The following is a 15,739-nucleotide window of genomic DNA, read 5'->3' on the forward strand; positions in this document are numbered from 1 at the left end:
AGGACAGAGGTTTACCATTTCATTTCTTACCTCTTTGCCTATTAAATACTTGCCAAATTCTCATGCAACTAAATGAAAGAATTATGGATTGTATTTAGTGATGCCTCCAAACCCTGTTTCTTTAAGCTCATTTTAATTACAAATGTTTTCATGCTTTATGTTGTTAGGATAATACTGGGTTTGATTTACTCAACATATATTTTTTATGTTTAGAGAGTTTAAAAATCTTTGTAAAAGATTTAGGCAGACTGGGATGTACTGTCCTACAACATCTGTAACCTATAGCACAGAAATAAATCTAATAAACCCTTTTTAAAATTTTGGTTTGCTATTGTTGGAACTCAGTCAAAAGGATTAGTAACTGATCCCATATGGGTACCACTGTAAACAAATTCAAATGATTTCAGTCACTACTGAGATTCTACTGATGAGTTTTTAAAAAGTTTTGCTTCATGTTCTTGAACTGTTTAGTCATTAAAAAAAAAAATCTGAAGAGTTCACGGATCACCTACCTTACGGGACTTTATCATTTCTAAATTGGAAGTGTACACACTTCCACCTTGGAAGTCCATTTCTAAAGTCATCCCAGGATCTAATGGATGTAATTTTTTTTCTTAACAGATTTTATTTAGATAATTTGGAATTTGCTCCACTCAAGCAATGCTAAAAGTAACGTCAGAGCCAGATTATTGTCGCCTTTGTCTGACAGAGAGTTGAGATGAGAAGTGAGTGAGTGGTATACTCCAGAGTAAAAGACAACACAAAAGATGCGACTGATCCCTGATCTTCTACCTTAAAGAAGCTCAAAGAGGTGAGTGATAAAAGGAGACAACTCAGTGCATTAAATACATTTCCTTTCTTTGTCATGTACTGTTTGGCTCTCTCAAAACGTAAAAGAAAAGTAACAAACAGAACACCTACTAGACAAAGAAGAACAGTGTGGGATGAAAGATATCAAAGATCCAGTATTTTACGTTATTCCATTGTGAAACGTTAAAAAGGGGTGGCAGACTGGATTATTCTATCATCAACATGGTGATGCTGGACACTACATTTCCCAGAATCTCACTTTTTGCAATGCTTCCAGGTCAAAGGTGGCCAAAAGTGAAGTGTTGTAAGATTTGAGAGGTTAAGTGAGAGATGTTAAGAGACAGACATGAAGGACCAGAATGTTCCAGTTCATCCCACTCTTCTGATTTGTGTTCAGTTCCCTTTCCCACCTGCTGGCTTGCTCAACAAGGGCAACCCCAGGTCCACTCCAGATGCTTCACTGAGAATTCACAGGGTTAGCAGCCAGGAAGAGCCAACAACCTCTCACAGACTTCTGCACCAGACCTCCTAAGTGGTCTTCAGTGTTGCCAGCTTCCAGACATCCCTGCAAGCTCCAACTTGTCTACCCAGACCATAGCTGGTTAATAAACTGAGTTGTCAACTCCTCTTTCTGCATCTTTACTCTTCCAGTTTTCCCCACAATTGTGTACATGCTTATTTTTTCTTAATTGAAATATTGTTAATTTACAATATTGCATTAGTTTCAGGTATATAGCAAAATGATCCAGTTATAGATATCTTTTTCAGATTATTTTCCATTATATTTTCCATTATGACAAGATACTGAATATAGTTTCCTGTGTTATTATAATAAATCCTTCTTGCTTGTCTATTTTATGTATAGTAGTTTGTTAATCTCATACTAATTTATCCCTTCCCCACTTCCCCTTTGGTAACCATAAGTTTGTTTTCTATGTCTGTAAGCCTGTTTGTTTTGTATATAGTTCATTTGTCTTATTTTTTAGATTTCATATATAAGTGATATCATATAATATTTTTCTTTTCTGGTTTACTTCACTTAGTATGATATCCTCTAGGTCCATCCATATTGCTGCATATGGCAATATTTCCCTTTTTATGGCCGAGTAATATTCCACTTTGTATACATATGAACATACCATATCTAAGGCCAATCATCTGTAGATGGGCACCTGGGTTGTTTCCATGTGTTGGCTATTGTCAGTAGTGTTGCTATGAACACTGGGGTGCATGTGTCTGTTCAAATTAGAGTTTTTGTCTTTTCTGGATATAAGCCTAGGAGTGGGATTGCTAGATCATATGGTATGTCTATTTTTAGTTTTCAAGGGAAACTTCACACTGTTTTCGATAGTGGCTACACCAATTTTCATCCACACCATTTATTCTAATAACAAATTTGTTATACTGAAATTTTCACAATGGCTCTGCTTCCTTCTCTGAGCCCTGACTGATAGAGTGAGGGAGTGTGTCAACCTCCGGGAACAATGTTCAGAGATCCCTCTTAGAGAGGAGGAGCACTTGTGGTGACGATGTGTGTCTGGCTAGATTAAGGGGAGAAAGAGAAAAGATGAGAGTGGTTAGAGAGAAGTAACCTAAAGTCTTAAAGAATGGAATTATCAGGGGCACAGCAGGTGCACAAGATACTTGTGGAAAGACCTAGGATCACTGAAGGGATGGATGACAGCAGGAAAATTTCTTTACTCAGTATCTGCCTGGGTAGACCTTCAAATTGAACGGACAAGAAGTGATCACTTCCTTCTCTGTTTCCTTACTCCTGTCCTCTTGCATTTAATCCACTTGCCTTGTCTGTCTTCCTCAGTGGATTAAAGGCATCTTGGAGACAGAGATGTTGTATAATACAGCTCTAAAACCTCAGTGCACTATGGTGCATCTGGTAGGTGCTCAATGAATTTTATTCCACCTTTACTGTCTCCTTCTCCCTCCCTCCCTCTCAAATGAAACAAGCTAAACTGTAAGCAGAAAGAACAACAGGTACCCAGAGAGAACAGGGTATGTATCCCAGGCAAAAACAGACCAAGTCCCCCGACCCTGGCTGTGCTTATTGCTCAGAGTAGAGAGAAAACCAAGACATGGTTCACATTAGAGAGGTTCCCATTCTCGGGGGAAGTGGTGGGAGAAGGAGGGGAGCACAGATGTGAGTGCGTCACCACGGTGTGATGCGGGATGCACAGAAGAGGAGTAAGCACAGCATGTGGGAGGGGGACAGGGACTCTGGAACGGAGAGCTGGCCCCAGATCAGGACCAGAGCAGGAGAGAAGCACCCCCACCTCTGGGCTGTGCTGTCTGAGACGGGAAATCACACAGTCTTTCCATTCACTCCTCCCACTGGCACTGAGGACCTTTTATTGATCAGGTACTGTGTGAGGAACTCTCAGCACATCTTCTGTGTTTATTATCACTGCAGCTTCATGCACATTTTGTTATTTCCACTTTACAGGTAAAACTGAGGCCCTCAAGAGATTAAGCCACTTGCCATGAGCCATACAGCTAGCAAATGGAGACTGAAACAGAGAACCTCTAGGCACCAGCCCCTGTGTTCTTCCACGTGTATGCAGCCCACAAAGTATCTGGAAAACGGTCATGCTGGCCAAAACACAGAGTCTTGGGCCCCATCTAAGAGGGTCTGAATACAAATCTGTAGACACTGCCTGGGAGTCTGCATTAAAAAATTAGTCTCCAAGTAATCTTTATCCCGTTAAAATATGAGAACCAGTGTCCCTAAAGCCACATGGTTCTACATGGAAGTCTGGAAGTGGGTGGGGGAAACAAAAGACCACAGGTGGGAAGGGCTGCTGGATCAAGACATGGTCTCTTAACAAGGGGATGAGGGCACCTTGAACACTGAGGACAGGGGCCCAGAGAGGAAGAGGACAGATTGCTGTGCATTAACAGGTGGGCAGAGGCTAGAAAACTGGGCTGTCATCAGATTGAGGATGGTTAAATTCTGGAAGGAAAACTATTGAGTCTTTTCTCAGATTTGGCAGTTTACTAAACCATCTCACATACTGTCTGATTTCACAGTGACAGAATCAACTTTAATGAGCACCTAGCACATGCCCGGCTTCGTCCTGGGTGTTCCCTGTATGTGGGGGCCAGTCTTCAACAAGCCTGTCCAGTAGATCGCTCCTAGCTCCCTGACACAGCTGAGGATGGGGAGGCGGAGAGAGCGGCCAGAGAGGCTTCTGGTGGTGACTCCACAGGAAAATGTGATAGTCATGAGCTTGTTTATACAGAGAATCTAGGTCAGTACTTTGGTTTCCTGCAGCTTAAATCCATGAGATAGGTTAATAACCTCCATGCAGGCTCAAAATCCAATAAAATAAAGGAGAACGGGGGAAAAAAGGGGGGGGAGCTGTACAGAATCCTGTGCAAGACCTCATACCTGGAGAAGGCTTGGAAATGAGTGCTTGGCTGGAGAGCAAGACGAGGGGAAAGGGACGTCCCAACACACGACCTGAGTTATCCACACAAGGGAGAGAAGACGGGCTTGGGGAGGAATCTGCGTCTTACACCCTCATCAAAGCACACTGTGATGGTTCCTTATTTATTTATTTATTTTTTGAAAGCAGCATGCACTTAGAACTTTCATCCGAAAGAAAAAGAATCTCCAAACACTACCTACCATTCATGAGGGCGTAGGTGAGAATCATTACGGAGTTGTTGAGAAAGCTATTTTCTTCATTGATGACACGGAGAGTCGCCTTTTTATCTTCCTCTGAAGAGTCCTTTGATGTGATACCGGCTGACAGGTAAATTATGACCATGTCTGTATCTAAACAAACACATACAAACTGAACGTTGCATCGGAGCCCGGCCAGCGGCAGCAGTTCAGCTCCTCTCCCACCTCCCCTGGACCCCACAGCCTTGAGGACCTGCCCGGTCCCCACACCTGCCCACCTGATGCCGGGGCTCTCATCTCCTTGCCTCTGCTCCTCTTCCATCCTGCCCCAGGTGGGCCCCGGGTCCTCACTGACCCAGCGTCAGGTAAGGGGATGTTCCTAATGAGTTTACTAGGTAAGAAGGTGGTTCCTTCAGCCATCCACGGCTGTGGCAGTTTAGCCATCCAAACGGACATCCCTCCTGCCTTCTGGAATGGAGGGCTCAGAACCTTGATTTATCCTTTTCTCAGTGACTCAGGGTCTTCACCAGGAACATACATTTGGGGGGTGGGGACTAGGCTGCAAAATGATGGTTCTTCCAGAGACACGCAGGGTTATCTGTCTCTATACCAAGTAGCTCCCCAAACATTTATTTTTAAAACTCATCAATGCAGGAGAGCAGTAAAAACATGGACACAGGAGCCAGGCTGCCTGAGTTCATATCTCAGCTGTGCTTTCAAGCTGTGGGTGACTTTAGGTAGATTTCTTAACCCTTCTACACCTAGACTTCCTTACCTACAACAAAACTGGGATAATGACAGCATTTATATCACAGGGGCGCTGTGAGGACTAATTGGCTAATTTAAGAGTGAAAGCAAAAGGGTGATGGTAAATAGATGATAAAAGAGAAAAGAAACCTCAACACAAACACAAAACAAAAACAAAACCCGTCTTGGCCTGAAGCAGCACCTATGACTCCAGAGTAAAACTATGCGCCAACTACAGCGAATGGGCAGAGCAGCTAAGTCATTTTAGCTCAGTGTGAAAAACTCCTTTCAAGAGGATTTAATAAAAAATAAAAGTGGTGCATTTCCTAACAGTAAAGATGCAGAGGCTGAATGACAGCTTTAACGGAAGGGGGTAAGTTAGCGAGCTGGACCTTTATATTGTCTTTCTAATCTGAGGTTCTCAATCAATATACATTTTTAAGACATCCTGCACAGAAGTTTGCCTTTTTACTGAGAAATAATTATTGATATGGTATATGCTTATTGTGACAGAATGCAGCAGCAGTCATGGGGAGTCAAGAGATGGATTAAATTAGAGAAACACAGTGGCTTCCACCTTGTGTGCTCTGTCTCAGGGAAGCCAGAGAGCACATGGTGAACTGGCCTATGAGAGGCAAGGATGGAGGCCCTTAGAATGGAGTCCACCACCAAGCGTGTCAGTGAACTTGGAAGCTGATCTTTCCAAGTTGAACTTTGAGATGACAGCGGCTCTGGACAACACTTTGACTGCAACCTCGTGGGACACCTGTAGCCAGAGGCACCCAACCATGCTGTGCCCAGATTCCTGATCTACAGATACTAAAACAATAAATGTTTATTGTCTTAAGCCACTGAGTGTTGGGTAATTTGTTATCCAGGAATAGATAACGAATACAGTTATCCTTTTAAAAATTATCCTAACAATGATGAGGATACAATGACTAAATTTTCTTCCATTTGTAAATTTCCATTTTAGACGCTGAAGCATCCTTTAGATGCAGCATTGAACAGTTAATTACTAAGACTTAATATACAAGCAAGTCTTAAAAGTCAATTTTGATGCTTGAATAATTCTCTAATAAATACTAACTGCAAATCTAATTTGCATATTTATTCAACAGAAATTAGGAAGTGAAAACTGACCCAAAAAATAATCATAAGCTAGGCAATATCTCTGTCTTAAATTAGGTGTCAATCTTTTTCCAATGCTGGAAATATACTCCTGTAAATTATTTTTCTTGGCTGCTAAATAGCTCACTTTAGCTTCAGACTGGGAAAAAAACTACTACTTGACTCCCTAGTAGGTGGAATACAGATACACGATGAAGCTGATCTAAAGTATGAGACAAACCATCATCCAGGGCAAAGGCACCGGGTGTGATAAATTCCTGGATACCTGTAAGACTGACCTAAAATGAACCCTTTGAGTTTTCTTACTTAGCTTTCTGACTCTGGATTAAACACGCTGTCACTGAGAGCTGGCTTCAGGCACAGGCGCATGACTGGACAGCCAGAAGGTTTGCAGCCTGCGATTCCTTCAGCTGCTGAGTGTATTTTCTTTCCACCCCCAAAATAAGACATACACTTTGTAAGCATCCTCACCATCTCTGCCCAGCCCCCGACTCTACTCCTGTCCTATCCTTAGGCAAAATTGAATTTTTTTTTAGTTTTTATATATCAGACCTGCCAAATTCGGTCTGATTTATTATTATTATTATTATTTTTACTTACTAGGCTATTCCCTCTCTAGCCGCTCATGGGGATGTTAAGCCTTGTGATTCATAATGTTAGGGATGAGTAATTATAGGGACTTGGGGGCAGAGCAAAGACATAGCATATACCTGGAAGAAAATACAACACTCTTCATTTCACAAGTCCCCATCTAAGCCACCAGCGTACCTTGGGGTCAATTAACAAAGAGGGAAGAACAACTCAAATTTGGGCTTCGCCCACACCGTTAGATCCCCACTCCTAACCATCTTATTCCTTCTGCTACAAAATGACCCCTCAACCAGTTGCCCCTCCAAGCAAAGCCAGAACAAACAACCCAAATGTGCTGATGCCATCAGTTATAGATCTACCATGGGACTGAAAGAGAGTCAGCATTGGATAGAAGTTTCAGATTTTCTGATTAGTACAAAGCAAATCAGTACAAAGCCACCACGATTTATGCCATGTGGCTTTTATTCATATGGCCACCAGCGTGGCACAGACACTTTACTTCCATGCGCAGACTAGTCCTTACAATAACCCTACAGGGTAGGTCTTACTCGTTGGAATAATCCCCCCCTCATGGCCTTTCAAACAGCACCAGGTGCACAATAGATGCTAAATAATTGCCTGTGGCGTGAACATGAGTAATGATTTATTTAGAGTCCAAGCTCCTAAGAGGAGTACACAGGCCCTTCACAACGCTGTAGCCAAAGCCACCAACGGTCCGTGGACACCTTTGGGCTTGGAGTCAACTTAGGACATCTGGGGTGTCTGCTCCCCTCTAGCCAGAGGTAGAAGTCTTGTAGGAAACTGAATATCATAATAACTACGGTTAATGTTTATTTAATATTCATGATGGGACCCTGCACCTTGTTATCACCCCCAGTTTGCAGATGAGGAAACGAGGCCTGGAGAAATCAAATAATTTACACAAGTTTACAAGTTTAGAAAAATTTCAGAGTAGGAATTCGAACCCACATTGATTGAAATTCAAAACCCACACACTTAACTACTATACTACATCGAGAGCACCTCAAGCCTCTCCTTAATAAACTGGGTAATGCTAATTCCTGGAGTGTTTTCTTTTATGCAATCTAATTTGGATTCTTTTTCCTCTGATCTGCTAGTAGAAGCTGTGAAGTGGAAGCTGGTGAGTTAAACTTTAAAAGCATCTCACGCGGACTAAAAATGACTGTCCCGAGCATTTAAAAACCCATGCCATCAAAATTTGTCCAAGCCTCTGATGGTCACTCTTCTTGCCACATTTTCGCTCACAAACATTAAGAAAACACCCAAAAGCTAGAGAAATGTTTTCCCTCAAAGCGGCCTTCTGCGAGTGTGCAGCACAGGTGGGTTTGTAAGAAGAGGTTTAATGAGGTCTCTAGTCACAGTTTTAAAGCTGGAAGAAATGTCAACATTTGAAAATCAAGGGATTTCACATAAAAGTTTCTGGCTTCTCTTAAATCAGAAGATCTGGCAACACTGGACAGGTATTCCTGCAAGGCAATGAGGCTGGACAGACGATCCGCAGCCTTCCTGACAGAGCACGCGCCCTCCAGCTCACTGCACTCCCCAAACAATCCTCATGCTCGCAGGACTGCCGCTCACTGCCTGGCCGCTGCCAGTCTAACATTTCTCTCCATTACTTAAACAGTGTAATAATCAAATTTGGACTTAATCTCTAACGATGGTTTGATGACTGAAGAATCAAGCAGAGCACATCTGGTGAGGAATGCTGACAAGCAGCTGGCAGCTGGTAAATGACCAACTAGCCAATCTGTCTGGAATACTTGAGAGGTCAGCCTTATCCTTTGGTCTTACTGAATTGTGCACAACTTTACCCTCAGCCATCCTGGAATACCGGTTTGTGGATAGCTGATGTTTGCCGAGGCTGGTGGGCAAAATTCTAAGATGACCCCAGTGACCCACACACCTCGTGAGTGTGGACATGAGCAGTAATTTGCTTCTGACCATATGAATATGGCAAAGATGATGGATATCATTCCTGGGACATATACGGCAAAGATGAAGAGATTCTGCAGATGCAGTTAAGGTCTCTAATAAGTTAATCACAACGGCGAGTAACCTACTTAAATCAAAAGGGAGAGTGAGCCCTATTAGATCAGACGTACCCTTTAAAGAGGGTCCAAGCCTTCCCCAAAGTCAGGGGCTTGAAGAAAAGATGCTATCTCTGAGTTTTACAATTGCCAAAAATGAATTCTGCCAGCCGCTGAGCTTGGAAGAGGACTCTGAACGTCAGATGAGACCACAGACCTGGCTTATACCTAGACTGCAGCCTTGTGCGATCCTGACAGGGGAGAGGCTCAGTAATACAGGACTCCTGACCCAGGGAAACTGAGATAATAATAATAAACTGTGAGATAACAACACACAGAACCATCAAACTGATTCGCCCTCCACCATCATTAGTTGTAATAATTACAGCAGCTTCCATCTTTCAAGGGCCCACCATGTGCCAGGCACTGAGCTGTGTACTTCTCAATGTTGTCTTAGTTTTAATGCAGACACACTAATGAGCCTGAAAATATATGCTTTAAATTTATCTCAATAGGATACATTCATTAAAAAAAACAAAACCTGCAGACAGATTTTCGAATATAAAAGAGAAAATGACATAGATTCCTTTCAGCGGTTTCAAAGCATGTGTCTTATTTCAAATTTCCTTCCCTTTACTTTAGCAGGCATCCTAATTCCAGATCTTCTTTAATACATGAAAATTAAATTAGGGTGCCTTTGTGCATTTGAAGGGCTGTGCTCATCTACACGACAGCTGGTTAGGAGGAAGAAGGATCAAGGCAAGAATTCCGGCTGCCCATTTCTGCACAGATGCGTACAAGCAGACATCCCCTCAAAGTCACTGAGGAGGCAAGGCTAACAATTAGCATTAAAAAGGATGTGGGCATTCCCCTAGGAAATAAATGGGAGTATGTTCTTAATAAAGGGCAGGAAGAAGAGGCTCTGTGAGTGAGGAAATCATGCAGATGGAGTACCTTTGATTGGAAAAGATGAGATCAAATCTGGTAAGATCCTAGTATGAGATGACCATTATGACAGCACAAGAACATTTCATCCCGTCAATTTAGAAAAAAATACCTCTAGACATAGTTGTGTGATCAATTCACAGTATTATTTCTATTGCCATCCTTTATCTATTAGTTTATGAGTCCTCTGAGCAAATGCACTTACTTGCTTGGAACTTGGTGTTATTGTTTGTGCTTCGAATCAGCTGGAATGCCTTTTGGAACCCCACCGCGTGCTGGGTAGGGCTGTCCAAAGACTTGACGCTGCTAACGAAGGTGGACATTTTCCTTTTGGTCTCACTGGTGGCTGGAGACAGGAAGGTCTTATAGCACTGGTCCAGCGAGCAGGTCCTGACGGTGTCTGCCACAGTCAGCACAGAGATCTGGAGGGGGGAAAACAAAAAAAACTTGTTATCCTGCCAGGGAAAGGCTTTTTTACGTTTTGGAAGAGCCCAAGGAGTGAGAAGTTCTACACAACAGTTTTGGAGAGTTTAAAAACAAATGCCTGGAGGCATAAATCTATTAAATTTGAAGATGATTAGGTAAGGACTGGTAAAGGATAGGGACTCCAGAGTTTGGTTTTTGTTCCAAAATGAAGTCAGCAGTATGGTGTTCATCTAAACATTAAAAACAGTATTTCACACAGAGAAAAATTTTGGCAAGTACTAACCGTTTTGATTTTCCAACTGGAAGTGAGGGTAAAGGCATAGGGTGTATGTTTTAAGCAACTAGATTAGTGAGTAAAAAAACCTTAGGAGCTGGAAAAGTCAAAATGATGCAGCAGAAAATGTCTAAGGGCAACAGATCATTGCTAGCTGTAAACACACCTATCTCTGAGGTGTCCTGGAGATTGGTAAACCTCTAGCAGCCTTCTTGTCTCCTTTCCTTCCATCAATTTTGAGATAAAGTCCAGCCATCCACCAATGTCCAAGCCTTCGCCCTGTTCCTCCTTAATATAATTTCCACTGTGAAAGTCACAGCTAATTAGAAGTCTTAACAGGAGCCACAAAGGAAATGCAAGACTCAATTTGGTGGGGGTGGTTTTAAGAAGAGATTTGGAACCAGTGTTGGCAGCTGTTTCCTCAAACACTAGAATAAAAACTAAACCACTCTCTTTTCTCAAAGTCATTCTTAAGGATGGACTTAAAGATATGTATCATAAAACAGAAAGTACTTTAAAAAAGGTATTCAGGAAAGACTCAAAGCCATGGGGCAGGGGGCGGGGGCCACTGGGATCATGGTCACCTTATCATGTTCGTCGATGGCGCTGAGGATGACCTGGGCAGCGTCCTTGGCGATCTGAAGCTGGGTGTCTGTGACGGAAGCCCCGTGGTCCAGGATCACTACTATATGCTTTGACTGTGGCCGGACGGTAGAGACGTAGATAGGCCTAGAAGAGGAGAAGCTCTCTGGGGTCAGTCCTGGTTTAGGTTGAAGCCTCAACCTGACACAGCTATGAGTACAGAGGGGCAGGCACGTTGGTCTCCACACGTTTCTCTGGGGATGGCACAGGATGGAGAGACCAACGCAGAAGGAGACACTATCCTGGTGCACAGAAAACACCTCAAGACAACCATATGTTTCTGCAGAACAGGGATTGGTAACTTAGGTTTTCCAAAGACAAAAACAACTGGGAGAAGGTTTTAAGAAGCCAACACTTTGCAAGGCTGGCTTTTTCAGCACACGTGAAAGTCCAGCCTCTCAGCTGCAGGGGGTGATGCTGTTCACCATTACCCCACATTCTGCCGTAGGAAATGGAGCCGGTGGCCCCACGGGCGGCAGAGAAAGCACAGCAGGGAGAGGAAAAGTGCACTTGCCGGTGCTGGGTCCGCTTCTGCAGACTTAGAGAGAAGCTTGGCTAAAACCAAGGCAGCCTGTAATCTGTGAGCATGCTGAGCAGCTCTGAATAGCAAGTTTGGTTTCTCTCTCCACAGACAAAGGCCATTGCTACGAGGGCCTTTTTCCTTTCTGTTCTGAAGCAATTTACACAGGTCAGCCACCAAAAGGCCCCTTATCTGAGCATTTAAAACCATGCCATCAAATTTGTCCAAGCCTGTGATAGTCACTCTTCTTGCCAAGTTTTTGTTTGCCAACATTCAGAAAAGGGGGTGGGGTGGATGGGAGAACTCCAAAGGGGAAATGCCACCTTCTGCTAGTGTGCAGCACGGGCAGATTTGTGAGAAGAGGTTTAATGAGGTCTCTATTCACAGTTTTAAAGCTGGAACAAATTAGAGGGAGCTTAAGAGAGCAAATCAGCCTCGAGAGAATTCTCTCCTTTATTGACACCCCTAAAACACTCGATTTTTCTGTGAAATCTTAGATGCCAGTTGAGTCACAAAAGCCTGGGCACAAATTGAGAAATACAGGCAAGGTACCAAAAAACTCAAAATCGGGCCAAGTTTACACTAATTGTTCTCAAGCCAAAAGTCCTACATCAATACTAAAGTACTACTATATTTTCACCAGTCAATACCATTCAGCTAAGTAGGGAAATAAATGGGAGAAAAAGAATCTGGGAGAGGTGGCTACAGAAACGAAAGAGGGAACAGAAAAGGAAGTCTGACTACCCCAACACTGACAACCATGTCATAAAGGCAGGTGAGTAGATTTTTTTTTCCCAGTGACATACCTCCTTCTTTCCAACTCAACTCAATAAATGAAAAGCAGAATATGTGTTTACATAAATAGTAGCATTAAATGTACAATCTGGGAGGCGCTTTTCATAGTGTGATTGCGTCCTGTCTGGTGTGCTCTGGAACCCCTCCCCACACTTCAAAGGACGTAGAGAGCTTGCAAAGGCCTCAGAGGAGAGCAGGACAGGTAAAGACACGCGGTGGCCATCTACAAGGAGAGGAACTCGGATGACTCAGCCAAGGAGACAGAGGCTTGAGGACTGATTTAATGCCTAGTTAGGGTAGAAATGCACAAAAACCTCCAAGTGTGGGTGAATGCTGACTTGTGACCAGGTGCTGCTTTTCCTTCTGGACTATCCCTCACAGGTGATTCATTAAAAGCAGAATGCCATGTCATCTATCTTCTTAGAAGTCGGTGAGAATTAGTTGGTTCATGGTGTCTTTGGCCTCTCCTGAGACGTGAGCTAGACTAGAACCCAAAGTCAAAGACTCTGGTACCGTCTCCAAGATGCTCAAGTATTCACCATACTGTCTGGGGAGGGAATAAAAGAAACTGTACAAATGATACAAATGTCTTTCTAGGAAAAGCACAGAAGTAGTATCTGCCTGGAATAACATTTTAGATACCATTTTTTCCTCCTTCCAGTTGTATTGAGTGACATATGTGCAGCATAATGATTTGACTTACATACATCACTTAGTGATGATCACAACAAGTTTAGTGAATAGTTTTGCTTTCAACTAAAGATGGAGAGATGCTAAAATGGTGGATAATTTAGACTAAAAAGACGGCATGACCAGTGAGCATCTTGCACTAGGTTCCAGAAGTTCTGGCATCAAACATCTAACACTGCAAAAAAGAAACTGGGGGGATTCAAAAGAAAAGTATCTTTGCCCAAGGGGTTCTGGACATTGATGAGCCTTGTCATACAACCATGTCATAAAGGTAGGTGAGTAGATTTTTTTTTCCCAGTGACATACCTCCTTCTTTCCAACTCAACTCAATAAATGAAAAGCAGAATATGTGTCTACATAAATAGTAGCATTAAATGTACAATCTGGGAGGTGCTTTTCATAGTGTGATTGGGTCCTGTCTGGTGTGCTCTGGAACCCCTCCCCACACTTCAAAGGACGTAGAGGGTCTCACCATTGCTGCCCTTCTGGCTAAGTGGTAACATCTCAAGTCATTTCCTGAGAAAAGCAGGATAGGATGTTAATGTACCTTAATCCAGGGTTTTCTGGACAACCTTAAAACTTCCAGTAGCGAGATTTGCATGTAAATTTCAGAAGGATGGCCAAGCACATGATCACCGAAAGGAAAGCTGAGAATCACAAACTCAATTCTGAGACACTGTACAATTTTCTAGGGCTGCACTTTAGAGATGGTATTATCATACGTGTCTGGAGCTCAAAATAGTCCTTTATTTTGTTTAGTAAATGCCTTGTTTTATTTGGCTTGTTAGATAGTTCTGGAATGACTCTAGGCTTCCTCATTTTTCCTTCCCTAGCATTTCCACATCCACGTATGTTAAATGGTGAAGTCATTTCAGAACAAATTCAAGTTTCTAAAACCACGGTTTAGAGGCAGAGCCATGTCTATAAGGAAGGAGTCTCTATTTTACACAGATTACTCGTAAGCAGTCATTAAAACTTTAGGAAGCAAGTCAACATACCTACTGCGATGTTCATAGCTGCCCTTACACCGGAACTTGTGTGCTGGGAAAACAGTGAAAATTCCTTCTTCTGAACTGAAATACTGCCACTTAATTCCAGGGTTGGATTTCAGGTTGTCTGCAAGAACTGGAGGAGTGGGGAAAATGAAATATAACCAGCAAATCCACAGGTGCACACAGACACTGCTCCTTCGGCATCTGTTTTGCATAAATGGTTTGTAGTATAAAGAAATCCCACTAGACAGAAGGCTGTAAATTTTCTACTAAACATTTTCTTTCTGTCCCTTAAAAAAAATACTCCATGAATAAAAAATGTAATAAATGTTTCAGTCCAGTGAAGCAATTATTCTTAACACTGTATGGTGACACTGTATGTCCTGGATTATTTTTCCAGCAAGAACGATTCATTTGCATTAATCTCTCTTCTCTCTGGGCTGGTCCCTGTTGGGCCAGTGTATACTTGCTGGCTTGGGGTCTGTTCTCTAACTGTGGAAAACAGTAATATTCATAGGCTTGTCCCCAGAGGGACCAGACCTGTGACCTTGACCTTGTTCACTTCACAATAAGGGAAACAGCATTGATGGTACTTGAAAGGCCAAAACTATAATCACTTAGTAGTAACTTACAGAGTGATTCCAATGTGCTAGCACTGGAGTAGAGGCTTTGCCTTATATTATCTCATTTAATCCACAAAAGAACCCTAGGATGAAGGTGGTATTATTATTCCCTACTTTGAAGTTGATAAAGTATGCTTACAGAGCTCAAGCAATTTGTCTGAGGCCCCATCAGTAGCTGGCTGAGCTGGGATTGAAGTCTGGGGTCCTGGCTCTCGTGCTCTTCACATCACCTGTGTTGCCTCCCTTCCTAAGTGCACTGCAACCCTGCCACTCATCTGCAGTTGCAATGGCAGCTCCTTTATTGGGTTCAATCCTGTCCCCAATCTTCACTGAAGCCTCTCTTACCCTCTCTTGCAATCAGTTCTCTCTTCTCTGATGACCTTTCACTCTACTCCACACCAATGTACGTATTATGCACCTACTGTGTGTGGGGTCCTGCTTTACATGCTGCAAGATGTAAAAAGATGAGCAGAAAACATGCCCTATTGTAATAAACAATATGCAGGAAGAATTATACAGAGGGAAATGGAGCAAAAAAAGAAAGTGTGAGGTGCCCTTGACAAAAATATATATAAAGGTCTGAATGCCACATGGTCACGCTTTAGCTTGGCTCAGGGGTCAGCAAACTTCTGTAAAGGGCCAGGTAGTCAGTGACCCTGGCTTTGCAGACCATACTGTCTCTGTTTGAACTAGCCAACACTGCCCTGTGGTGCGAAGGCAGCCACAACAGCTGTAAGTGAATGGGTGGGTGTGTTCAATTAAAGTGTACTTGCAAACATCAGTGGCAAGCCGGATTTGGTCAGTGGTCCTTCAACCACGTAAAATGCACTACCCAGAGGCTTTCAAGCACAACCAGGGCCTCAGG

At 42.9% G+C, this 15,739-nt stretch overlaps 1 protein-coding gene across 3 annotated transcripts in view; it reads right to left on the reverse strand.

Moving 5' to 3' along the window:
- Positions 1-15,739, reverse strand: part of CACHD1 (cache domain containing 1) — a 197,945-nt gene that overhangs the window by 41,586 nt on the left and 140,620 nt on the right. For all 3 annotated transcript variants that reach the window (XM_031465300.2, XM_031465301.2, XM_064493506.1), the window contains exons 5-8: positions 14,258-14,384; positions 11,197-11,341; positions 10,118-10,334; positions 4,454-4,603 (exon numbers count right to left, since the gene is read on the reverse strand). In XM_031465300.2, coding sequence (XP_031321160.2) covers positions 4,454-4,603; positions 10,118-10,334; positions 11,197-11,341; positions 14,258-14,384 — 639 coding nt within the window. The remainder of the gene's footprint in view (positions 1-4,453; positions 4,604-10,117; positions 10,335-11,196; positions 11,342-14,257; positions 14,385-15,739) is intronic.

This window comes from Camelus dromedarius, chromosome 14 (assembly GCF_036321535.1).
Source record: "Camelus dromedarius isolate mCamDro1 chromosome 14, mCamDro1.pat, whole genome shotgun sequence".
NCBI classification, from domain to species: domain Eukaryota; kingdom Metazoa; phylum Chordata; class Mammalia; order Artiodactyla; family Camelidae; genus Camelus; species Camelus dromedarius.